Source organism: Lontra canadensis, unplaced genomic scaffold (assembly GCF_010015895.1).
Source record: "Lontra canadensis isolate GAN:19392208 unplaced genomic scaffold, GSC_riverotter_1.0 scaffold24, whole genome shotgun sequence".
Classification (NCBI taxonomy): Eukaryota; Metazoa; Chordata; class Mammalia; order Carnivora; family Mustelidae; genus Lontra; species Lontra canadensis.
The window spans coordinates 11,172,579-11,198,201 of record NW_022631018.1 but is presented as its reverse complement, the minus strand read 5'-3'; the positions used below and the strand labels follow the sequence as shown (position 1 = coordinate 11,198,201).

Here is a 25,623-nt window from a genome sequence, read left to right as displayed (position 1 = left end):
TTTGTCTATTTTTAAAATTGTGTTGTTTTTTATTATTGAGTTTTGGGAGTTTAAAAAATATATAACACAAGTCCTTTATCAGACAGATGCACCACAATCTGTGACTCGCCTTTCCATTCTCTTAACAGGATCTTAAGAAGCGCATGAGGTTTCTTTCTAAGAAGTCTGATTTATCAATATTTAATTTTATGGATCACGCGTGGTTGTCATGTCTAAGGAATCTTTCTTCAGGGGAGGTCCCAAAGGTTTTCTTTTGTGAGTTTTTCCAGATAATTATAGATTTGGTTTTACATTTAGGTTTGAGATCCGTTTTGAGTTAATTTTTATATATGCTGAAAGGCATGATTCCAAGTTTATTTATTTGCATATGTATATCCAACTGTTGCAGCCCCATTTGTTGGAAAGACTATTTTTTTTCATCACTGAATTACCTTTCACCTTTGTAGAAAATCACCTACACATTTGTTTCCTAGGACTGCCTAAGAACACACCACAAACCTGGGGGCTTAAAACCACAGACGTGTATTCTCCCACAGTTCCGGACGCCTAGAGTCTGAAATCATGGGCTTGGCAGGAAGCCCGCTCTCCAGAGGCTGAGTCGCAAATTCTCTCTGAACTCTTCCAGCTTCTGTCAGCTCCACATACTCCTTGGTTTGTGGCAAAAGAACCCCAGTGTCTGCCTCCATCTTTGCCTGGCCTCCTCCCTACGTATCTTTCAGGATCTTCCCCGCTTCTTATAAGGATACCTGTCACTGGATTTAGGGCTGATCCTAAATCCAGGATGTTCTCATCTGATGATCTCCAACTTAATTACATCTGAGGAGACCCCTTTTCCAAACAAGATCACATTCACAGGTTCTGGGTGGACATTTGCTTTGGGGAAGGGAGGAGCACAAGTCAGCCCACTACACCCACGCAGATGTGGGGCTATTTGGCTACTACTGCTTTGTAGTAAGTTGTGAAATCAAGTAGTGTTAGTCTTCCAACTTCGTTCTTTTTCAAAGTTGTTTTGGCTATTCTAGTTCCTTTGTATTTCCACATTAATTAATTAATAGAAAAGGGAGGGAGGGCAGGGGGAGAGGGACAGAAAGAATCTTAAGCAGGCTCCATGTCTAGCACGGAGCCTGATGTGGGGCTCAACCCTGAGATCACGGCCTGAGCAGAAATCAAGAGTCAGATGCTTCACAGACTGAGCCACCCAGGCGCCCCTCCACATGAATTTTAGAATCAGCAAGTCAATTTCTACCCAAATGACTACTGGGGTTTTTTTGAGCTTGTATTGTATCTATCTGGGGAGAATTAACACCTTAGCAATATGGTGTCTTCCAAATTATGAACGAGGAATGTTTCTCCATTTATTTAGATCTTTAATTCTCTCATCAGTGTTTTTGTAGTTTGCAACATGCATGTCTTTCACATTGATGGTCATGTTTATCCTCTTTTCAGGTATTTTGATCCTATTAAAAAGGGTATTGTTATTTTAGTATCAGTTCTGAGTGTTCGCAGCTAGTATACAGAAATGCAATTGATTTGCAGATATTTACTGTATCCTGCAGTCTTACTAAACTCACTTATTAGTTTAATGGCTTTTTGGTAGAGTTAATCAGATTTCCCTCTTATCATCTGAGAGTAAAGACAGTTTTACTTTCTTCTTTCCAATAGGGATTTCTTTTCCTTGCCTTATGCATTGGCTGAAGTCTCCAACACAATAAAATTGTTGAGAGTAGATGTTCTGACGGGCACCCGACCTCAGGGAGAAGACATTCAGTCTTTCACCAGCAAATATGGTGTTAGTTGTAGGTAGAGTGACCACTTGTCCCAGTTTTCCTGGGACAGAGGGCTTTCATGGGCCGCACCACTCTCAGTGCTAAAATTGGCCTATTCCCAGGCAGACTAGGACAGTGGTCACCCTAATTGAGGGTTCTGGGCCAGTTTCAGTGATGATATTTTCTTCTCATTATAGGTTGTATTTTTCTATTTCTTTACATGCCTGGTAGTTTTTTATTGGATGCCAGACATTGTGAATTTTACTTTGTTTGTTGCTAGGTATTTTTGTATTCCGATAAATATTCTTGAATGTGTTGTGGGATGCAGCCATTTTATCCTTTCATGCCTTTAAGATTTGTTACGTGAGATGAAAGCAATGTTTAGTCTAGGGCTAATTATTTTCACTACTGAAGTAAGATCCTTCTGAGTACTCTACCCATAAATTATGAATGTTTCTAGTCTGACTGGTGGGAATAGGGACTATTCCCAGCCCTGGTGAGCTCTGGGTACTCTTCCCGTCATCGGTTTGAGTGGCTCTTTCCCCAGCTCTGAGTACTTTCCTTACACACATACGCGGGTCATCACTCTGCTTAAAACTTGGAGATTCCCTGGGTTCTCTCTCTATGCAGCTCCCTCCTCCTCAGTACCCTCTTGTGTACTGTAGCCGCCTGGGTCTCCCCAGATTCGCAGCTCCTTCTCCTCACTCATAAAATCTGCCGGGCTCTGCCTCAGTTTCCCTTCCCTGCATTTTGGCTTAGAAATTCTCTCAAGGCAGTAAACTGTGGCAACTGTAGGGCTTGCTTGTTTGTTTCCCACCTCTCTGGTGTCCTTGAACTTTGTTGCCCGAAGTCCATTGTCTTGGAAGCCATCATTTCCTGCATCCCTCCCTCAGGCTAGGAGCCCTCAGAAGACAGGGGCTGTGCTTGCTTCATTAGGCTGGTGCTCCTGGAGAGCGGGCAAGACCTGGGCCTCTGCCTTCCTCCTTATCCCTCCTTCAAAGCCTGTTTTAACAGATGCTTAAGACCATAGCATTTTACTCATGGTTATACCTCCAAGTACATGTTTTGCTTTCATGTGACACAGATCAAGCTGCAGTCCCTTGAGACTATCCTTTCTTCTCTCAATGATTCCCAAGATCACACATCATCTAGAAAGTCTTCCTGGATGGAGTGAGCTAGATGACATCTCCTTGGCACACCATCTGCCCCTGAGTTTATGAATCCTTTTCTCCTGGTTTGCCACTCTTCCAGTGACTCCTGGAACTAATGTCCCCAATCTTGGGTTGTCCCAGGAAGGTCTTAATCAACCTTACCAGTTCTGTGGGAATATGTGGGGGTTATAGTTGAAATAATGTTAGGAAATATTGCTGGTCATATCCTGCTCATGGGGATTCACAGAGCATGTTAAGATTTTAAAGGCACTGATAAATATTGTAGTAGAGGAAAATGTGTGCTTTGTTGACACATATTTGCTAAATGTATTTGATTCCAGTAACTTTTCTTTGATCTCAGAATCTCTCTGGACTATTTATTGTTCTCACAAACATACTTAAAGAAAACACTAAAACACCAAATCACCATGAACAAATCAGAGGTTCCCCTCCTCTGCATCTATCTCTTCCAAGAGAACAGACAAATGTTTAAGCAAATGATTCAAAGAAAGAATTTGAAATCACTCTCAACAACCCGTTCTGATTTTATCCTCACAGAGCAGGCTGGTTTTCCATGGGATTCTCTGGAGTCTCACCTCCGGTATGTTCCATCACCTCCTCCTACCCTGTGTTTTTTGAATCCCACGTTAGTCATTTGCTCCTACGTGGAACTGGTTTGGTGTCAACACGAGTAAGGCTGGGGTCACAGACTAATAAGGACACAGAAGAGGGGGCAGGACCACACCATCACACAACTTCAGGGGGCACCCTTCATGCTGGACTCCATGTGACAGTCACGCCCCCAGAATCATGCAACACAGTAGCCCTGCAGAAGGGTTTGAAAGTAGACACTCCGTGGGCTTTCGCATTTCCAGAGCTCTGAACGTACCACGGCTCTGCGTGGAATGCTATTCCGCACATTCTCTTGTTAAAAGTCTACTTCAGTCATAGCTGAACGCCACTTAAGTGAAACCATCCTGGGTTCCTCAGGGGGCATTCATGTTTTCTTTCTCTGGACTCCCATGGTCTTATCAGAGTCTGCCTTTGAACGTGACTAGTTGTGTCCAGGCCTTTCTCCCTGCCTAGAGTGTGCATTTCATGAAAACAGGGACTGTGTCTTACTCACTTCTGTATCCCTGGCTCTTAGCACAGGACCTGGCCTGGCAGAAGCTCACAGATGGTTTAATGGGTGAGTAAAATAAATGAGCTGAAATTCAGTGGAAGCTCCAAGGATCAGCCCTTCTGGGAAAGTCTTTGGTGTAGCATAAGAGAGTTCTTCAGGGCTCAGGGCAGGGTGAGGAGGGGGAAGGGGTATCTGAGACATTAGGGTATGTGTTCGGTTCTGGACAAAGCCAGGGAAGTGGTGAGACTCAGCTCAATGTCCAGCCAGCTGTGTTGATGTTGTCATGTTGCTGGACATTAAAACCTGATAAGTTTCGTTCTTAACATCCTCAGTGAGGATCCTCCAGCACACAAGACTGGACACATTCATGTGTGCACAGGCACAACTTGGGCAAACATGGGAATTATCGCACGTGGTCACATCCACAGGGAAATATGCAGATGTGCACTTGGATGGCTGGGCATAGAGGTGCATGAGACAGAGGCAGGATCATGCAGACGTGCACAGGCTCGGCAACCTTCGAGAGCCTGGAAACATAGTGAGTGTGATAACAGGTAGTCAAGGGTGAGGAAGTGAGAGCCGTGAGCAAACAGATGGGCTGTTCTTGATAACCAAAGCCAAAGGAAGCTTGGAAAGACTGAACACCGAACTCCTCCCCACCTTCCCTTCCTTTCTTCCATAGAGTTCTGGGACTGAAGGCAACAAGCCAGCAAGATCCTTCCAGCATTGCCCCCCATAAGGAACCACAGTATCTGATAGCAGCTGCCAGCACCAGCACGCATCCAACTCGCTTGGACCCTTGCTGGCACAGCTCTGCACAGAATGGCAGGGAGGCCTCTGGGAACTTCAGCAAATCCACTCCTTTGGGCCACACTCCTGCAGTGGTCCAGCTAGTTCCAGCCTCCAGAATAATTGCTTACACCTTGCCTGTGTCTTCCAGTTGCTGTCCTTAGAGACACAGTGTGTGTGCTGGGGTGGGGTGCATGTGTGTAGATGTCCCTGTGTGTCCTCCCTCTGGCCAGGAGCTCCCAACAGCTCCTCTCTCTTGAGTAAAACCATGCCTCCCCTGGCTCCTCTAGAAGGTGCTGTGTTCTCCTCACCTGCACACCCACCAAGGGCCCCGAATGACTGTGGGTTCTGAGTTGGGCTGTTGCCATCTCAACCCTCCAGAACATTTGGGCAATTCTGGCTGCAGAGGACTTTGAACATGGGGCCCTGGTGAGCCTCCAGACTTCAAGTTTCAATCTCTGGCAGGCTCAGAGGCCACAGGCTGGGGAAGCGATCCCCGGCACAATCCCAGCTGCGGCACCCCAAGGGCAGAGCCCTCTCGGGTTTCTTGGCATATCTGACTCTCTAGGGAGTTGTTGAGAACCTGAGGTTTCCTCAATAATTTACATCCATGCTCCTCCCGTGACAGGATCACATGGCCCTGGACAAAGTCAACAAACACTATCCTGGGGAACCTGATCTCCTGGGTCCAGTAACATCAACAGAGGGAACAATGCCGAGGATTGCTCTGAGTTCCAGCCAGCACCTGGGAGGTCTGGACCCAGCTGGAGGCCTGTGACCTGATAGGGCCACTCCAGCTGAGCAATGGCCTTACTTGCTGGGAGGTGGAGGGTAATGGAGAAAAAGGCAGCCAGCTACTCTGGGAGTCTCAGGAAAAAGATGGAGGCTCAGTTTTGCCCAACCCCACTAGCCTGTGGAGCTATCGAGTGAGGTGACTGTGCCGTGGCCGCTCCACTCCCCACCCTGTCTCTGTCCTCGCCTAAACTGAGCATCTGCTTGGTCTTCCTGTTCCTTGTCCTCCCACCTGTGCTCTGGGCCCATCCCCCTCTCCTGGTTCCACTCTCCTGCATCCTCAGCCCTCTCTCTGCACTGGCTCCATTCCCTCAAAGAGAAACACACTCGGAACTTTGGAATCTTCCAATAAATCCTCCCTCGCCTCTCCAGTCACCACCCAACTACTCTCCTTCCCTCCCTGGATAGGCCACTGGAGACAGACTGAGGGCCTTCCTCACAGCCCACTGGCCTCTACCTGTTCCACCAGCATCCCCCCAATGATTAATTATACCCACAAACACTCCTGGGCATCCGAATGTTCCACAGACAAGCTCTGAACTTGCTATTGTTCACCAAAAGTTTTTAAAATACCTTCTCTGTGCCAGAAATGGAGGTATAATATGAATGCAATTAGGGCTAAGGAGCTTATGATTTGACAGTAAGCAGAAATACGAACCAAGTGCGACAGATCTGATTGCCAAGGGATACAATTGAAACATGCCCAGAATCTTATGGGAACCCAAGGGAAGTGCCTGGAACAAGGAGGGGAGAAACAACTGGTCTGAGGAAACTTTCTGGGAGAATTAGGTTGGAACTGAGTTTTGAAGGATGTGTAAGAAGTGGATAGAAGAAATTAGGATTTGGGTTATAGGAGTCTTTCATTTTTTCTTTCTTTCTTTCTTTCTTTCCTTCTTTCCTTCTCTCTCTTTCTTTCTTCTTTCTTTCTTTCTTTCTCTTTCTCCCTTCCTTCCTTCCTTCCTCTCTTTCTTTCTTTCTTTCTTTCTAGGAGATAGAGGGAGAGGGAGAGAGAGAATCTTAAGCAGGTGCCATACTCAGTCCAGAGCCTTATGCAGGGCTCAATCTCATGACTCTGAGATCATGACCTGAGCTGAAATCAAGAGTTGGATGCTTAAACCACTGAACCACCCAGGCGCCCCTGAGTCTTTTGGTTTTAAAAGTGACAGGATGAATTTAAGCAAACCAGGGATAACTGGATGAAGCAGGACTCTGAACTCACAAAGCATTCAGACCCTCTGCTCTCCTTACATCATTGATGTTGTTTCTTTCTCTGTTTTGAACTCATTCTCTCCTTATCAGTTAAGCTTCCTTCACGTTTCAGGGGACAGGAGGGTCATGGTCACAGAAAATCTTAGGCTTATATCACCTCAGCTGTTTGTTCCCAGAAGAAAGAACCCTTCCAGCATTAACATTTATTTTTATTGATTTTATATTTATTATATATGTAATATATGTTTCATATATAATATATATTTATAACATATAAAACAATAAAGTATATATAATATATAGTTATATTTATAAATTATATTTATATGAAAAACAATACATAATATATATTTATAAATTATATTTAATTATTTTAGTTAATAAATTAAGAATTAAATAAGTAATAGTTATAGATTTAAAAAAATCCCAGAGGAGGGCTCTGATTGGCCCCGCTTGGGTCACGTGCCCATTCCGGGCCAATCATGGCAGGATGGGATAACCCTGCTTGACCAGGCCTGGCTCTCCTCACCCCTGGGGCCAGCGGGAAAGACGTGATTGGCAGCCCTGTCAGGACCCCACGGAATGAGAAAGGAGTAATCCAAAGGAGCGGGTACTGAGTACACAAATAACAGATGTTCACTGCAGAGCACTTTCTAGCCAGAGGGAATCACACGTACAAAACTACACAGCAGCCATGGAATGTGTCTTGGAATAACCAGGAGTTTTATATAGCTGTATCTAAGGATAAACTTAGGGGAATGCAAGAAATAAGCCTATAGGAGAAGGAAGAATTTGGAGGGCCATATGTGCTAAACAACAGAGTCTGAATATTATCCTAAAAGCTGCGGAGAATCTTTGGTAAATGTTATGTCAGATAATTACATGATCAAGATTCTTATTTTTGAGAAGAAAACCCCTTTTTCCCATAGACCTGTTTTTTTCCTTTCTTCCCTGTTTTAGTTAATGGCATCCTCATTCTGCTAGTCCCATGAGCTAAGACATCTGAGGACAACTCGGGGTCATCTCCCTCAGTCAAGTTCTTCCTGGAGCCTCTCCCCATTAGCCAACCCTTTCCTTTCTGTGCTCTGCCTTCGTTCAGGCCTGAGTCTGTTCTTGCCACGACTGCTGTGGTGGGCCCTGCTGATGAAGACCAAGCAGGGAGGTTTCTGCGGCACAGCCCAGGCTGGGTTAGACCTGGTTCTCTCTGCTTCCATGGTGCTCACGGCTCTCCTAGCACGCATCCCATGGCCTTGTAACTGTGGGCCGCCTGGCTCGGACCATGCTGTCTACATACGCTCTGTGGGGCCTCGGGAGCATGAGCCCTGTTTTTCATTTCTTACCCCAGCTGCACAGATAGTGTCTGATACACTAAGACACTGGGTCAATGTTTGTTTGCTTTTAAAGACTTCATTTATTTATTGGACAGACAGAGATCACAAGTAGGCAGAGAGGCAGGCAGAGAGCGGGGTGGGGGAAGCAGGCTCCCTGCTGAGCAGAGAGCCCGATGCGGGGCTCGATCCCAGGACCCTGAGATCATGACCTGAGCTGAAGGCAGAGGCTTAACCCACTGAGCCACTCAGGCGCCCCAGGTCAATGTTTGTTGATTAATGAAAAGACAAATGAATGAATAAGCCCCACCTCCTGCCACTGAGAGGCGAACACGAAGGCACCCATAGCTGAAAAATGACAATGTTCTAAGGCCTTGGTGAAGCACTCTGAAACAAGGGTGTTTGCCTCGTCGACTTGCAATGGGCATGCACGTTTTCTCTATCCTCAGAGGCCTCTTTCCTGTTTCCCTCTCTCTATCCAGCTCTCTAGGCTGTCTATCCCTGCATGCTGTGGAACTGAAATCCATACCCTGTGTGTATACGTGTGTGTGTGCACTAAGTGCCTTTTGTTCCTATTTTAATTTTTAAAAAAATTTTCTGAAGCAGGCTCAACGCTGGGCATGGAGCCTACTTCAAATTTTTAAAAAATAAGACTCACTGCCCTGAGATCAAGACCTGAGCAGAGACAGGAGTTGCATGTTCAGCCAATGGAGCCATCCAGGTGCACCACCGATTTTCATTTTTTTTTTAAGTAAATAATCTCCAATCTTTGCGATGTCACGATTAGTACCACTTATTGCAAACATTTCACATCTGATTGTGTGAAAAGTCTGAGTTTACCCCCCAGGAGCTCTTTACTGAGGGCTGAATCATAAGGAAGGACTCCTCCGTGTGCACCCTAGCTAGGGACCCATGGCCAGCCAGCATCGGGGTCAGGGAAGCACGCAGAGCAGCCCTTCCCAGCCCCCGCCCCAAGGCTTTGGGCTCCTTGGTCCAGAACTCACCTTCTCTGGAAAAGCTCCTCTGGCAGAGCCCACCTTCCTCCTGGCACTCTTCTCTCTGGTCCCAACCTCATGGCCTTGCATCTTCCCTGCTGGATCCGCACGTGCCTGCCCACTCAGGAAGTCAGTTGGCCTCATGCTTTGGAAACTCTGCCAATCCTTGCTTTACACTTTCTCATCTTTCCCTCCTTCCACCTAGGAGAGTCCTATGCCACCTTCCTCATCTGTCCATCTCCCCACCCCTGTACTGCCTGGTTCCAGCCTGGGCTCACCCAAGCTCATGGTTCACCAGCGTCTGATGATCAGATTCTCTTTCATTCTCCCCTGAGACTCTTCCGACAGGTGAGAGGAGGCTGCTGTCTGACCTTCCATTTTAGCTGTCTGGGGCAGCTGCGTGTCCCTCTGTTCAGCTTCAGTTTTGGTCTCTCCCAGGTGGAGTGGAAAGTGTGCGGCAGCAAGAGGCAGAAACTCTGACCTATGCTATCAGACCTACCACCAGTTAGCTCTGAGACCTCAGGGGTCATCTGTGCCCCCTGGTCAGTTTGCTCATCCATTAGGGAACAGGGCGAGATCCCTCCTCCTCTTGTCTTCTGGGACAGCTGTGTGAGACAAGTGCCTGCAAAGTGCTGAGCAAACTGTACGTTCCCTTCGGGGGGTCGAGGTCCCAGTGTCATTTTACCCCTGGTTCTCTTGTCCGTGGAACGCTAAATTACAAGTGGCTTCAGCTGTGAAGACATGCCTTGTCTCACATGGCAAGGGGCCTGGAGGGAATTCCAAGACGCAGCAGCTTGACAACGTCCAGGCTCTGGCTTAGCTTCTGTACGAGGCTCTTGGCTTTCTTCTTACTCGGTGCCGCAGCCGCTCCCGCGCTCAGCCTCTCACGCCAATGGGGGTGAAGCAGGAAGGTGTGGGCAATGGCGGCGGGCGGGGGAGCTGGTTAGAACTGTGAACCAGCTATTGTCCACTGGGACAGGACGGGGTCCGGACTGACCTCCTTGGTGAGGAGGAGGGAAGAGGCTCCCTTGTACCGCTCTCTGTTTTTATCCAGGAGGGAAGCGCTTTCCCAGAAGCCCCCAGGGCATTATGCCTCAGATTCTATTGGCCAGGCCTGGGGGGGGCGGGTCTCAGGACTAAGCTGACCCCGGATATAGTAAGATTCTAAACCAATCACGGTTCGTCCATGGGGTCGGGAGGAGGGCCCTCTGACACACAGAGAGAAACTGGGGTTTAGCCTGCACGGGGGAGCCCGTCCTGCAGCCCCTGCCCTTTCTTCCTCGCGTCAATCCAGGCCCTGCGTCGTGGGCCCTGCCTTGCTCTTCCTTTCTGGTTCCTGCCTCCACTCCAAAGACATCTTGCCATTTTTGTCTTCCTTTCCCACGGTTCAGAAGTCCGCTCGCTCCCCTGCTGACCCGCCGTACCCGGTACCTTCATGCACCGAGCCCACCGCCCAAGGATGACGATGACCTGCTCCTCCCGCGAGCTAGAAGCTGAGTCTTTTTCTTCTTGCGCCGACTTTCTCAGATGTTGCGGAAAACATTTCAGGACCGTCTAGCCCTCATGGCCAGATGTGTGCTGTGGAATCATGTCCGAAGGCCTTTATTTTTCCAGGAACAATCCCCAGCGTTCACACAGCACCGAGTGTGTTGCTCTCCCTTGCTGAGACCCACGTCCTCTATCTTGAACCCCCGGGGGGCCCCAGGAGGCAGACAGGCCGGGCCGGCCTGGTAACCACCTGTGTGGGATGAATCACGAGGCTCCAGGAAATCAAGGAGCTTGCCCAAGGCGATGGGGCTCCCAGCCGCTGGGTCTGGAGCGGGGATGCCTGGCTCGGGCCCAGAATGAGGGCCTTTTCCATGGCACTGCGACTCCAAGACAACTCACAACTGGCCTGTTTAGATTCCAGACAAGCAGGAGTTCGCCAAGCTCATGAGTTGCAAACAACAAAGTCCCTGTGTGTGCCAGGAAGAGAGCGTAGGAATCGGGTCTGATGGGAAGCCAGGCACAGGGCGGCCAACAAGCGTTCTTATGTGTCCCATCGACACGGAGCTCCGTTGGTTTGAAAACGTCGCTCACAGACGTTTCATCTGATGTCTCAGCAGCCCTGTGAGGTGGACATGGCAGGGCAGATGCCTGCTGCACGTGGGGAAACTGAGGAAACGTGGTCGCACTGGCTAGAAAGAAGCTGAGCTGGGATCTTAGCCGAGATTTCTATTTCCCAGGCTGGAATTCTCCCTGCTCATAGAAGAACAGGTATTATAAACCCGCCCCTCTGCTTGCAGGTTCAGGGGTTCTGGGCTGGTCATCTTGTCAACTAGTTTCTCAGAACAATGCAGAAAGCAACCAGGGCCTAGCGAGTGGTTTCAGGGAAATGTGGCCAACAACCTTGGCTGAGCCCAGGCCAGCCTCAGGCACGCAGCCAGCTGTGTGCAGGAGGTGACAGAGGGGCAGGCTGGCGGGGTCTCCAGGGTCCTCCGGCCAGCAGGGAAGCATTACTCGGAATTTTTTCCTGGGCTTGGCGGCTCCTTCTCTAGATGGCCTGTGGGGATCAGCCTCTCCCCTGAAGCCCTTCATCATGGCCACAGCCAATCTCTGTGATGCCATCCGGGGTGTGTCAACATGCTGCCCTAAGGGGAACAGAGCCTCTGTCTTCCCCCTCCCTTGCCCCTTTGCCAGCCCATTCAGGAAGCACACTCCGTAAACAACAGCTGACTGGCCCTAGCCTGCCGTGCCATCTCCCATGCTCTGGGCCTGGGGAAGACGGTAGCTCCAAGAATGAGAAAATGCAGGCATTGATGAGGAACCCAGAGACCCAGGGGAGAACAATGCAAATGACATTTTGTCCACAGATCTAGCCACCTCTGCTCCCAGATTCCGTTGAGAGATGGTCCCTAGCGAAAACTGGTGGGCCCTGTACAGACATGTTGGGGGTCCCTCCCTCTATTCCCTGGGTCCACTTTCTTCAGCTGCCCTGGTGGTAGCTGGCTCTGGTGTACTGGGGACTTATACTCACCTTGAGCACATCCTACCTGAAGCCCACTCCCTGAGTCTTTTTGCTCTTGGCCCCGGGGGTTTCTCCAGTGACAGGGGAGTCTTTCCCACCCACGACAGGAACAGCCCAGAAATTTGGGGAAGTTAATGGCCACAGAGGCAGCCCCTAATCAATGGGGGACAGGAGGTGATGGGTGAATTCTCAGCTTTCTGCAGAACTGAGCTCCCCCTGCCCACAATGGCAGCATCAGTAATGTCCCCAATATTCACTTTTCCTTGTCCCTTTTTCTTTCTTCTACACACTCTCTGATCCTGAACTCATTCGAGGAATCATGTCCCAAATAACCGATCTGCACTCAAAGCTGAATCTCAGGCTTTGCTTTAGAGGGAACCCTAATGGGCACCTGGGTGGCTCAGTCAGTTAAGCATCCGACTCTTGATTTCGGCTTAGGTCATGATCTTAGGGTCGTGAGCTCGAGCCCCACTTCGGGCTGTGCTGTTGGGTGTGGAGTCTGCTCAGGATTCTCTCTTCCCTCTCTCTCTGCCCCCACCTCACCCCTGCTTGTGCATGCTCTTGATATGTCTCAACAACAAATAAACAGAAGAGGAGGGAACCCAAACTAATGATCATCTCTGCCTACCTGGGCTGCTGTAGCTCCCAGCAACCTTGCCCCCTCCTAGATGGGTTTGGTGTGGTTTTATAGGGGCCGTAAAGGAGAAGAGGCTGCAACCTGGTGATCCAGTGACTTTCCTGGACCAGTTTCCCTGGCCACTGTTCCCTTCTCTGAGGAACTATACAGAAGACCCCCCGGAAAAGCATAAATCACAGAGGTTAAGAGGTTAGACTCTGAGGCCACTCTGCATCTGAATCCTGACAAGCCACTAAACTCTAGGTCTCATTTCATACATCTGTAAAATAGTGATAAAATCACCTACCTCGGGGTCATCGTGAAGGTGATGAAGTTCTCAGAGTATGTTCTAGAACACCAGAGCTGGTATGTGTGTTTGCTACGCATCTCCTCTTCCTAAGAGTCCCTTGTGCAGTGTCTTGGGAGAGGGACAGACTGGGGGCACTGAGGCCCCCCAGCGGCCTGGCTCATTCACATATCTCACTTCTGCCTTGGCGGTCCTGGTGGCAAAGCTGACTTCCTAATCGTGTGACCAGCACCTGTTTTAGTGCTCTGCAGTTGCCATCTTGAAATTCTTAAAATTTTTGGACCATTTTTGTTTTGCCCTGGGTCCTACAAACTACGTAGCTGGTCCTGCCCGTCGCTAAAGTCTTGGGGAGAGGCCTCTGTGAATGATGAGAGCAAAATGAACCCTGTCCTATGGCCAAGCTGAGCTCATGCTTGCTTTCCCCCTCTGAGCTCAGCAGAAGATGCAGGCACAGTGGAGCTTTTATCAGAGTACTTGCGACGGACAATGGCTCATGGTGGGGAAGGCTGTAGGGGCCAGCCGGTCCAACCCTCAGCCAGAGTTGGGTTCTCCCACCCACCCCTGGCACAGGCTCACCCAGCTTCTTTGTGAATTCTTTTAGGGCCAAGAAAGGATCCGTTTCATTGTTGAATGTAATTGTTACTGCCGCTCATTCTTGTGAAGTGTTTCAAGTTCTCTGAACCCTTTCGCAAGGATTATCTCATTGGGTTGTCACCAACCCTCTGTGCAACAGGCATTTTCTAAGAAGTAGAAATTGAGGAAATTATAACTTCCAGATTAGTAGCCCTTGCTGCCCACACTCAGCCTCCCCCTTCCATCTCTCAGCAATTGAAATCTCACTTCATCTAGGAAGTCCTGCAGTCTATTGAAACAGAAGAACACCTTAATTCTTTGTACTAAATTATTTTTCACCCAGGCTATAGGTAATATAATACCTTCTTTTCATATGTGCTTCATTTTGAATAACAGTCATGAGAAAGGCATGAACTAAGCAGCCTTTTGATAAATTGAATCTTTTTTTCTTAAAATACATTCAACTCGTTTAAAGATGGATAAAGCAGAATCACAGAAACTCCCTCCCATTGCCCAAAGAAATAATGCAGAAATTTAGAAACTAGACAAAAACACAACTTCAAGCAGCCACCGCGTCAATCACACAAGAACACACACTTAAAAATGTGCTCGTCAAAGAAACAGAAGCTTCTAGAACCATGTGGTTTTGTCCCTCTCCTGATTGTGCAACTACATCCATGGAGAAAATTTTGAGCACTTCACCAGTATCCACCCATCCAGAGGGGAGCCATGTGAGGGAATGATAGAGCAAGGAACTGTCTGAGAGTGGAGATCCCCAGGTCCTGGGTCCTGAGTGGGCAGGAAGGACTGTCCTTGGCTCATTGTTTTCCTGGTGAGGTACAGGGTTGACCAGAAGAGCTGGAACCCACAGGAGAAGCAGCCCCGGTGGAGAAGCTGGAACCCACAGGAGAAGCAGCCCCGGTGGAGAAAGCCTCACCACGAGGACCTGCCAGTTGCTAACTGCCCAGACCTGTGCTACCAGATGTCTGTGACTGAGTGTGTTGCAGGTGCTCCCTGAGACACACTATTGCCTCTCGCTTGCTCAGGAGACCCTATTTCTCCAGCTTCTAAAAACAAAGGCTTTTCCTTCATTTCTTTCTTGTCTGCCGTGTTCAGATTCTTGTACCCACCACGACCACACCTCCCCACCTCCACTCAACAGTAAACACCTTTCCAATGGGAAACTCATGGGGCATCTGCTGGGGCTGGTCTCTCCGTGTTAGAATCTATCCCTGTGGTTAGACAGGTCACTACCCATGGGGCTGGTAAGGTAGCCCTCTTGTTAATCCTTTCCTTCCTCTTTCAATAGCCGGTCAGTCTGAATCAGCGCTCCTCCTGACACACCAGTCGTCCCATCATTCGGACACAACTCTGATTTATTCCAATTACTCTTCCTGATCTTACATGGAATGTACTCAAAAGGCTGAGTAATCAACCATTCCATTTCTCTGCCTCCAAGGAGAAAATGCTTTATAAATTCCACATTCGTTAACTCATTCAATCCCTTGCCTTTTGTAGTAGCCCTTTTAGGAAACCAAAGCCAGGTTATCTTCATCATGGGCCAGCCTAGGACTGCTGTGAATTCTGTCATGCCTCAGCAGGCACAGATGCATCTCCATGAGTCATCCTTCACGCCAAGCTTCTCCCCAGACGATGGCTTCTAAGTATCTCCAGATCTCCTCGAGGAGACCTGTTCCATAGTCTCACCTTTGCCCTTCATCCCCTCCCGCGTGGAATTGCTACTTCCTGGTGTCGATAACCTGAGGAAATTCTGTGAATTCTGGCCAGACAACCTGATGGGTATCAGGCCGGGGCTCTTGTAGAAAGATCAGGCTTGCTATGCGAGCTGCCCCTGGAGGTTCCTCTGTAGTCGACCACCATCCCACAGTAATCATAAGCAGCATTTGATTCAACTCTGTCCACTTCCTTCTCGTACCTGCTTCTTAAGAACTGAGTATGCGGCCCTTAAAACGGGAAGAGAAAATGTCATCTCTCAAGATAGAAGCTTCAGTCTTCTTCAACGAGAGAGGAAAACATCTGCGAAATTACTGTGGCTTCCTGAATCTTCGGGGTGCCTTCAGTGCAGGCTTTTATATTTGAGGATCATATGAATTATACATAGACAGCTATGAGCTGGTGGACAGCTTCCAACTACTAGAAATTATATTTCCCTCCCTTTTGATAATGAGTTCAAGGTCTTCACCACAAGTGACATCATGTCTCAGAGGCAAAAATAGGTCTCTATGAAGACTATGTAATGTCTTCTGTCTAGCAGATCCTATTTCCTCTTTATGCCCTACTCTCCTTACCTTCCTAATTGGCTCTCGGACCTCAAAGCTCTTTGTTGCTGCTGTCGGGAGCCTTAAATAATTAGATGTAGTCTGACTAGGGGGAGGTTAGGCACTTAGCTGGGCTGACTATATTTCAGTTCATCTTAGAAACCCAAATGGCCTAGGGCTCTGCAAAAATGGGATGGTGGACATTACAGCCTGGGGGATAGTAATACAATTCTTAGGAACCAAACAGGTCATTTGGACCTTAGACACAGGTACATGTGAGAATAATTTACATACTCTGTTAAACCCAACTGGGGTGAGATAAAACAGCCTCCTTTACTGGGCGTTCAATACAATGGGCTTTACAGAGAAGATCTCATGTAATACTGAAAAGAACTCTTTCAGAGTTTCCCATTTAACTCACGAGGAGAGAGAGGTTTAAAGGATAAGTAAGATGCTTAACAAAGGGGTTCAGATTCACGCTCACAGGCTGGGTCCTGGGGGTTGCTGCCCTTCTGCGGACTCTTCTTGGCTACGCTCTGGAAGCTAGCGGCTGCCATGATGAAGGGACATTTGTGCACTAGAGGCCGTGGTGTCTCTGAGCTTACTACCTGCTGCCTGTCATACCCAGAATTCAGAAATGAAAGGAGCTGTTATGAGACGGAGATCTCTCCCCGCTTTGGTCTGAAGTGAGGCGTTCTCTTTCTCTTCCCCTCTATGGGGCAAAGATAAACACAAACTACATTTCACTTCCACCTTCCAAGAAATTAAAAGCATGGATTTCAGACTTTTTTTTTTTTTTTTTTTTTAGCAGCTAACTGTATCTCTGCAACAGCTGAGGGAAGAGTTTAAAAAAATAATAATCTAGCGCTTGGGAACTATTACATAGACTTTAAAATTGAGGAAAAGCAAATTCTAGAAGCTCTTAATTCCATCACCCCTTTAAGAAGTATACTTAATCCTTTAACTCTTTTTTTTTTAAATAAATTTTATTTTTTTAAACATATAATTTTATCCCCAGGGGTACAGGTCTGTGAATCGCCAGGTTTACACATTTCACAGCACTCACCATAGCACATACCCTCCCCAATGTCCATAACCCCATCCCCCCTCTCCCAACCCCCCTCCCCCCATCAACCCTAGCTTTAACTCTTAATTTACTCAAAACAGAAACCCAAACAGGCAATTTGTTGTTTTGGGGAAAACATTTCAATGGAAATCAAGAGCCCAGTCTCTAGCCCCCACAATTCTGTTAAGTAGCCATTTGATGCTACCAGCAAGAGACCAAAATTGCACCAGAATGAAATCCACCGTCTCAAAACAAGGTGATTTCTGAAGTTCATGCTGGCTAAGGGTTAATGAGGTATGCATCAGTTGGAGCTGAAAATAATATAAAGATTACTCCCAAACAAAACTGCCGTTCTTTTATATATGTGTCCTTTTGACGAATGTGATTTATATGAATGAGTGATGGACCAACAGATCTAATCCTCTTAAAGTATTTGGAAATTCAAAATATTTCCAACTATTGAAATTATGGGCAAATTTGTAAAAGTCTAAGAGTTCTAGACCCATCTAGTGTTGTTTATTCCAGTAAATTGTTTACTGTGATAGCCCCTCTTCGAACATGGCTCCTGATAAAGCCATGCCTCCCAGTATTTACACCCTCTTGTAGACCCACCCACGTTGATTGAATCTGTGACTCACTTTCTCCAAAATCACATCATGCCAGGACTGGGTCTGGGCCAAAAGAAGTCTTGGTGGGCTTCTACTTCTTGTGCTTTTTGGAGCTCCAAGTTGCCACGGCTCTCACTGCCCCACACTGAATGTGTGAGAGTTCGATACATCCAATAGAGACTGTCCCAGATGCCTCGTTTCCAATGTCATCCTTGGTCCTAATTGAAATGTGTACATTTCAGGGAAAGCTAAAAGCCCTATTGTGGGCTCTAGATGCCTTGATGGAAAGAAGCTCCTTGTCACCAATATTTTGAATTGTCCTTTTGTTTAGCATCCTGGAGATGCCTAATGGCTCAGAGGCATGCTTTGCTTCTGCCAAGAGGGCAGAGTAACTGAAATGGCATGTGGGGTCCTCCACAGGTGAGCCCTCAAGATGGTGGTCCTAAGACAGAGTTCTCACAGAGGTGGATTTCCTTAAGACTCACCTTGGTGCTCAAGACTCTCTGAGGTCTGCCTGTGTCAGGGGCTGTGTGTACCTGCTTAGAAAGCCACCTTTGTGCTCCCTTTGCTTTCTATCACTCCTGGGTTCCTCTTCCTAGTACTCTAAGCTCTTCTGATTTCTCCACTTCTAGGGCTCCACTTTCTTGTCCCTCAAATGTCCACCAGCTGATCCTGACACAGTCTTCGTTAACTGGTAAAAAACTGAAGATAAGGCCTTTGTCAGGAAGTTTTGCATCAAAAATGAAACACAGGCATGAAGCTGTAACAACTGACAACTTGGGGAGGGATCCCAGCCCTATGATTTCTCAATGACACCAGGAAGACAGCTGCTGTCATCACAAGGATGGCCCAGTGTTCTCCCTTGCTCACAGTAAGTGAGCGGTAAGAACTTTACCACCATCTCTAGAGCAAATCTCACACCTAAAAAGGCAGAAGAGACTCCAAGGACAAGCAACAGAAACCCTCTAGGGGAAAATTCAGAGACGAGCTTCATGATACAGTCATGTTTTCTAGCAAAAAGCAAAACAAAACAAAAATAAAAAAACATTGTTCCATTTCTTCCTTTGTAAAATGGGTTTGAGCATAACAAATTTTTCTGATGATGAAAAGAGCCTGGCTCTTTTCTGGTGGTTAGTTAACCCTTCTCCCTTCCATTTGTGTGTCATTTATATGTGACCTGGATGACTGATTTTTTTTATATATATATATATATATATATATATATATTTTTTTTTTTTTTTTTAAAGATTTTTATTTATTTGACAGATCACAAGTAGACAGAGAGGCAGGCAGAGAGAGAGGAGGAAGCAAGCTCCCTGCCGAGCGGAGAGCCCGATGCGGGGTTCGATCCCAGGACCCTGAGATCATGACCTGAGCCGAAGGCAGAGGCTTTAACCCACTGAACCACCCAGGCGCCCCTGGATGACTGATATTTAATATTTCTTGTGCCTCTAAGAGTTAAGAACAAGGTTATACAAGTCCTGAGAGGTAAAAATTTATTGATTTATATATCAGCATGTTATGATATGGTCACACCTGCTCATACAGCTGACTTTTTCTTATAGCCAAAAGAGGAATTTTTTTTTTCCTTTTAAAAATACATATTATTTTTTCCAGCAGGAAGAAACATTTTAAAAACAAGCATTTTCATATTAAGTGGAGATTTAAAACAATGGCTTTTTTTCCCCCAACTCATGAGAAATAGGGCTGGTCAGTGAGAGATCTCTGAGAGCTTCAAATATGCCGTCTTCTGCCCTCGATTTGTTCTTCATCTTGGACAGAAACAACTTCTAGAGGGAAAAAATTAGAACCTCAACTCAAAACAACAGCCTGAATCCAAACAGAAGAAGAGGTAGACTGAACTGTAACATTTTAACTTATTTGGTAGATTGTAGTATGATATTTTAATACATTTAAATTTTTTCAGTGGGATCAAACATATTCTACAAACAATGATCTAAACAATAAATGTTTTAAATGCTCAAAACAAAATCTCAGAGAGGCTCATATCACAGTCTACTTCGCTTTGAGACCCGAAAGCACAGAATCAGCTTTAGAAATAGGCAAGCTTCCCATGCACTTCAGGAAAAGTTTGCTTTTGTCAAATTCTTCAAATCAAAATCGTGCTGTTTAAGACCACTGTGAATGCTTTCCTACCTTCTGAAGCCACTGGAAGGATCTGTGGCAGGAATTTCCTGAGAGCAGTGAGTAGCTTAACTGTGAGAAATTTATTCAGTACTAACAGTGAAACCAACAGAAAAGACAAGGCAGTGGTATGCTGGAGATCGCTCCGACTGGCTCCTGACCCTAGAGCCGATGGTTAAATTTTATAATTTTGCCAGCAGTTGTTAAACAGCTGTTACTAAAATTATATAAGCTTGTAATTAGCGCTGAAGCTCAAAGTGGTTCACTTTAATGAGTAAAATTTGTACGAGGGTAAGAAACAGTTTAGCAGTAGATCATATATTGGGTTGAGCGACAAAAAATTTGAGAGATAGGTGAATTAGGATGTTATTCCATTTTTCACATCACAAGTTGGTGACAAGAGTTCAACAAACTCAACTAAAGCATCCTGGGAAAATCACTTGGCCATAAAGAATTTACAGTTAAGTATATTTTATTTTCTATTAATTGTGTTCTATATTCTTGCATCAGGAAAATTTATAGCCATCTTATGTACATCTGCACACATCATTTTTTTTTTTTTTTCCAGGAGAACGGCCTGTTCAACATTTACCAGTATACCACACCAGGATAGCAGTATCTCCACCATACCAAGGGGGAGAGTAGGGAAGGAGTGGAGGAAAGAGTTTAAAACCAAAGAAGGAAGTACACTGTTTTTTTCATTTGGTTTTCAGTTTGCCCTCAGCATCCAGCTGCCAAGTGTGCTCCCAAGTACGTGCCCACAGATGTTTATGCCAAAATACCTCCAGAAACACACAAACACCCCGTCCCCACCACTAAGAAGTAAAAGCACTTTACTTGAAAAAAATCAACTTTATTTTTTCTAGGTTAAAAAAAAATAGAACCAGCTATTCATTTTTGTTGTTGTTGCGAGAAAATGCTTCTTTTGGTGTTCACATCTCAATTTCTGAAAAGGTGATCTGGTTACTAAAATAACCCGTATGCGCTCATAAACCAGATCCGCATGTGACCAGCCCTTTACAAAAATTAAAGACAGTTGCCACAGCCTTTACATTCACATGTACATTTCAACATGCAGGTAACAAAGAAAGAGAAACAGGTCAAAAGCTGAAGTAAACATATGGCATCAGGAAAATGAAAACCCATCTGTATAAAATAAATACAACTTGTAATAACTGTAAGGAAAATGAAAGCACTTAATGCAACAATGGCAGGTCTGTGTGTAACTGTTTCATTACCCAGTCATGAGATAAGTTACTGTAAAATGCAGACCCCTCATGTGTAAAGAGCTTGTGCACCAGTCCTGTGTTCAACAGTTCTACACAATAAAAATAAAGCCATTCAAAATATGTGTGCCTACTTTGCAACTAGAATACACTTAAAATTTTTTTGTTCTTTCAATTGTTTTAAAAAATATTAAATGTAAAAATCCTCCAATGGAAATTTTGCAGAAAAACCCCAATTTTATCTTCCATATGGCTACAACGCCCCCTCCCCCAGCAGTTCAGCAACCCTCAGCTTATTCCCAGGGTCCAGTTCCTAATTGTTGAGGATCAATGCAAAATGATTGCAATAAAGCACCAACCAGTGATTGCTCCAGACAGCACCCGGCCCCTCTGTGATCTAGAAATGTCCAATGTCGGTGGTTTTGGTCCCAAACATATTAATCTCCACCCCCTCATATCATAAACCAGTGTACCTTCTGCTTTGGACTTGGCCTTTCACGTGAACAGACATAAGGTTCCCAGTATTACATGGCAAAAAAGTAAGACTAACCATTTTTAGTCATCCTTGTGGACCAGAGCAGACCCCCTCACGATGGTAACTCTGGAGTGAAATCCTGTGTCCTGAAGAAAATAACTCACTCTTCCTATTCGGCAGTGCAAATAACATTTCCTTATATCGAAAGAATCCAGTAAGACTGTCCATGATTAAAGACTGCTATTTCTGATTATGACCAGGTCCCACTAGTTCACAAGAGTCTTCAGGGAAGTGATTGTCAAAATGTCACTAAAGACAAACCCACAAGGAGTAACACGAACAAAGAATGAAGAGGCATTCTTAACATCAGTCCCCACAAGAGTCACATGAGGACGGTGCTCTGAGGCCTGTGTTGGGTGACTTCACATCTCATTTCCATTAAAGGCTTGCGCATCACTGCAAAACCACCAACTCTTGATTATTCGGGGATTCCTTTTCTAGCCCATGGATTATTTAGGCTTTTGTGTTCCCTCTTTCTGAAGCTGTCTTCCCAAATCTTTCACTACTCATTAACACAGTCATAAATACATAAGCAAGAGAAACTAATGAACAATTAAAATCATTGTTTTAAAAATCAGCAAGCATCTCTAGAAGAACAAAAAAGCCTGATTAAAAAAAACCCCTCAAACTCATAAATACACATTACATTTTTGGCTAACTATGATGTATCACTGGATTAATTGCCCAGCAATCCCTAGTTCCTTCACTGTGGGGAAGTCATGCTTGATTGTAAGATTAAAATCTACTTAATAATATGACAGAACTGAACTCAGAGCCCTCTTTTTGTAAAAAGCTATTTAGATTCTCAACTAACTTCTTTGCCCACCCAAAATGTCATTTTCCATTCTGTCATTTTTCTTTACCTTCCACTGGTGTATAGGTTTCTCCATCATATGTCTATATGTATCATATCTGTGTATTTCAACACCAACGACAGTTTCTCACGTGAAGAATAAACCGCCGGTGTGGTCATTTCCATATGTGCTGCACATGGCCCATGGCCCAGCAGGTAGGTGCTCTATCACTCTGATGTGTTGGGAAGAGGATCCAGAAGGGAGTTCTCACGCCCCTCTGCTGTAGGGATCTAGGCAGGTCAGCTGAGACCAAGCAGTGCTGAGACTATAAGCTACTGGTATGACACTGGCACGGTTTTATTCTCTCCCCCCTGAATAAAATGTGTATTCCCTAAACCTCCTTTCATCTCACTTTGCAAAGAAAGTACAAATTTGGAATTTTTATTCACTTCTACACAGTGGCATATTGCTGCTTCCCTGATTTGCCACAGAACGCTCTCTCCACATTCCCTAGTGCAAGCAGCTGTCCTCCAGTTACTGGTAAGGAGAGCGCGATGGATGCTCTCAGACGAACAAAAAAGAGAGAACACGCTGATTAACAATAGGAGGGGGATACGTAGATCAGTGACACATCTATTACAACTCACAAAAAATGAACTCACATATCTATTGGTATTTGTCACTCTACAGACTGTTGACATGACTCTGCACTTGAAAAGTAAAGCGTCTTACCCCATAGCTGGTTTAATGTGTACAGTATATTAACAATAGCACGTTCCTTTGGAGCACAGCGCTGGCAAAAGTGGCCCTGACCTGCGTTTACGCATGCGCGTATGCCTCTCTCACCCTGACAGAACTGGCCAGCCCTTGCTGTGGCTTGCTTTAGCGATAAGGAAAAGGCCTATCTAGCTAGGACTGTGTGTGCCATACTTGACAGTGAGCACATTATTCTCCAGATATCTGACTAACCTCTCAAGTGAACAATTTCAATTCAGCCTGGATTCTAGCAGCGTTTGCTGGACCTCAAACAGAAGCATCGTTAAGGCTTCCTATCACCATCCATGCCTCTGAAGCAAGATCAGTTTCACCTACTCACTGTCCCTGTAAAACACAGTAAAATGCTTAGGTTTCCAAAAAAAAAAAAAAAGAAAAGAAAAATTGCATCTTGTAACAACCCCTACCAAAGCACATACAATAACTGTCTTCTGCATTTTACCAGTAGTAGCATAATATGCAATGAGGTATTTCATTAACACATTATTCTCTTTCATATATGCACGGGATTAACCCAAAGATGAAGCTGCTGTGGGCTTGTATTTGGTGTTGCTTTACCTTTCCCACATAACTGGGAGAAAATTCACATCTTTTCAGTTTTTTTTTTTTTTTTTTGGTTTATTTAAAAATAGAAAACATTAGCCTCTATTTTTCTTTTCTGGCCTACTTCTCCAAATTGCCATTTGTAGGATTAGTGACAACGGGGCATCTACAACGCTCATATCACAGGAAACTGCCACTGACTTCCTAGGATCCTCAGAGCCTACAATCCCAGACCAAACACCAACTCTGTCTTAATGCTGGGAGTGCGGGTGAGGGACAGAGGCCATCCCAGCACTTTCTGAGAAGAGTCTGGTTCGACCGTGAGGTAAATCATAGTGGAGGGGAAAAAAGTATTCTCTAGAAATAGAAACTTGACTTTATCCTCTTTAAAGAAACTGTAAAGAGATTGGGAAGCCTTTTGTGCAGGTCTGATGGTTACACCACCCTGATGTGGGCAGCAACTTGAGGTGATGACAGAACACAGGTTTGGGGGTACCATGTGAGAACTTATCACCATTTTAAGCCTATGTCTGGCTCTCTTATTTACTCTTATTTTTCTAATAAAACCCCTATCTCACTTTGAACTGATCATAATGTTTCGCATTAATCTGTTCCAGCCCCCCTCCAAAATATAGTTGGTACTAACAAGCCGAAGTGGGCGGAACACAGCCTCTGAGCCGATGGGAGGCTCTTGTGGGCGCTCCGTGCAGGGGGCACCCCGGTACCCACGCAGAGAGGAGACAGCCTCTAAGAATCCCATTCACTGATTATGCTGACGTTTGTTTTCAGGCTATATTACTAATCCTTTGCTATATATGCATCTGATAAAAGTGCATTTGGTAAAAGACAATTATCAGTCTATGATATGCCTCTATATGAAAAGAGAAATCAAGTGACCCCCCCCTCATTTAAGGGAAAGCACTAGCGCATGTAAACATGATGTTGGACTGAGCTAGCCTTTTTAGGAACACATTCTAGTACCGGAACATGTCCAGTGGACACTGCTTCTCCCCCACGGGCGTGCCGTGCCAGACACCGGAGTGTCACTGTGAACCGCAGGGGAACAATTCTTGAGGGCGCCGCCCAGCTCCCCTCCAGGCTCCCAGACACACAGCCAGAGTTGGTGGAAATGAGGGCGCTCTACAGCTCTGCCCGGATAGAGACTACTAGCTAAGAGGAACAAATACAACTCTCTGAGCTGGAACTAGGTCATCAAGTACGTCTGGTGGCAACGGAGTTTCTCTCAGACGGTCTTCTTCGATGAGTTTATGATTTCGTCTTCTCCAAATGTGGTGTTTGCTTAAGTGTGTGGTAGAGTGTATCTTTTTAAAACATGAAAGGTCCTTAAAACATATTAGCAGGTCATTATATTACTGATCCTCATTTTAGTAGAGTTTTAAAATATCCCAAAGGGGGATAAATATTAATCCATCCATTGAATTTCCTTTGCTTATTTTTTTTTATATTCTGATTTGCACATGTAAAATAATGCACACTTATGAAAGTATGAACTCCTATGGTGACCTTGACAAGTCCAAGTCAATTCCTAGAACAGGCAATGGTAAAAATACTGGATGATGTTATACCACATGTAGCCTGACAAAAATGCGAAAGACTGTATGAGAAATATCCACATATTGCTGAGGGTCATCTCCCGGGAAACAGCTTCCTTATGGCCCTTGGGAGGTGGAAAAGCTCCTAAAAGACAAGACAGAAATATTCATTTACTTACTGTGGTGGTAAGGTCTCCTGGAACAAAAGTTGAATATTAGTTCACTTAGAATTGTTGTTGTTGGTTTTTGAAAGCATCTTCTGTGACTTCTCATTGTTCCTGAAGAGAGATCTCATTTGAAATACAATTTTCGAACTGCTGAGCCCTTTCCTACCTCTGAACATTTGCGTTTATTCTTCCTGCCTGAGATGCCTTTCCTCATCTCAGGGAAAGGCAACCGCATCTGCATTCTTTCGGTATCAGAAAAAATACCTTCGGAGCCATC

The 25,623-nt window shown here is 45.7% G+C and overlaps 1 protein-coding gene across 6 annotated transcripts in view; it reads right to left on the bottom strand.

Annotated features, from left to right (window-relative positions):
• Positions 1-24,299: 24,299 nt before the first annotated feature.
• The window catches only part of LPGAT1 (lysophosphatidylglycerol acyltransferase 1), a 118,539-nt gene continuing 117,215 nt past the window's right edge, over positions 24,300-25,623 (bottom strand). For all 6 annotated transcript variants that reach the window (XM_032862808.1, XM_032862810.1, XM_032862809.1 and 3 more), the window contains exon 8: positions 24,300-25,324. In XM_032862808.1, coding sequence (XP_032718699.1) covers positions 25,173-25,324 — 152 coding nt within the window. In that variant the 3' untranslated portion in view covers positions 24,300-25,172. The remainder of the gene's footprint in view (positions 25,325-25,623) is intronic.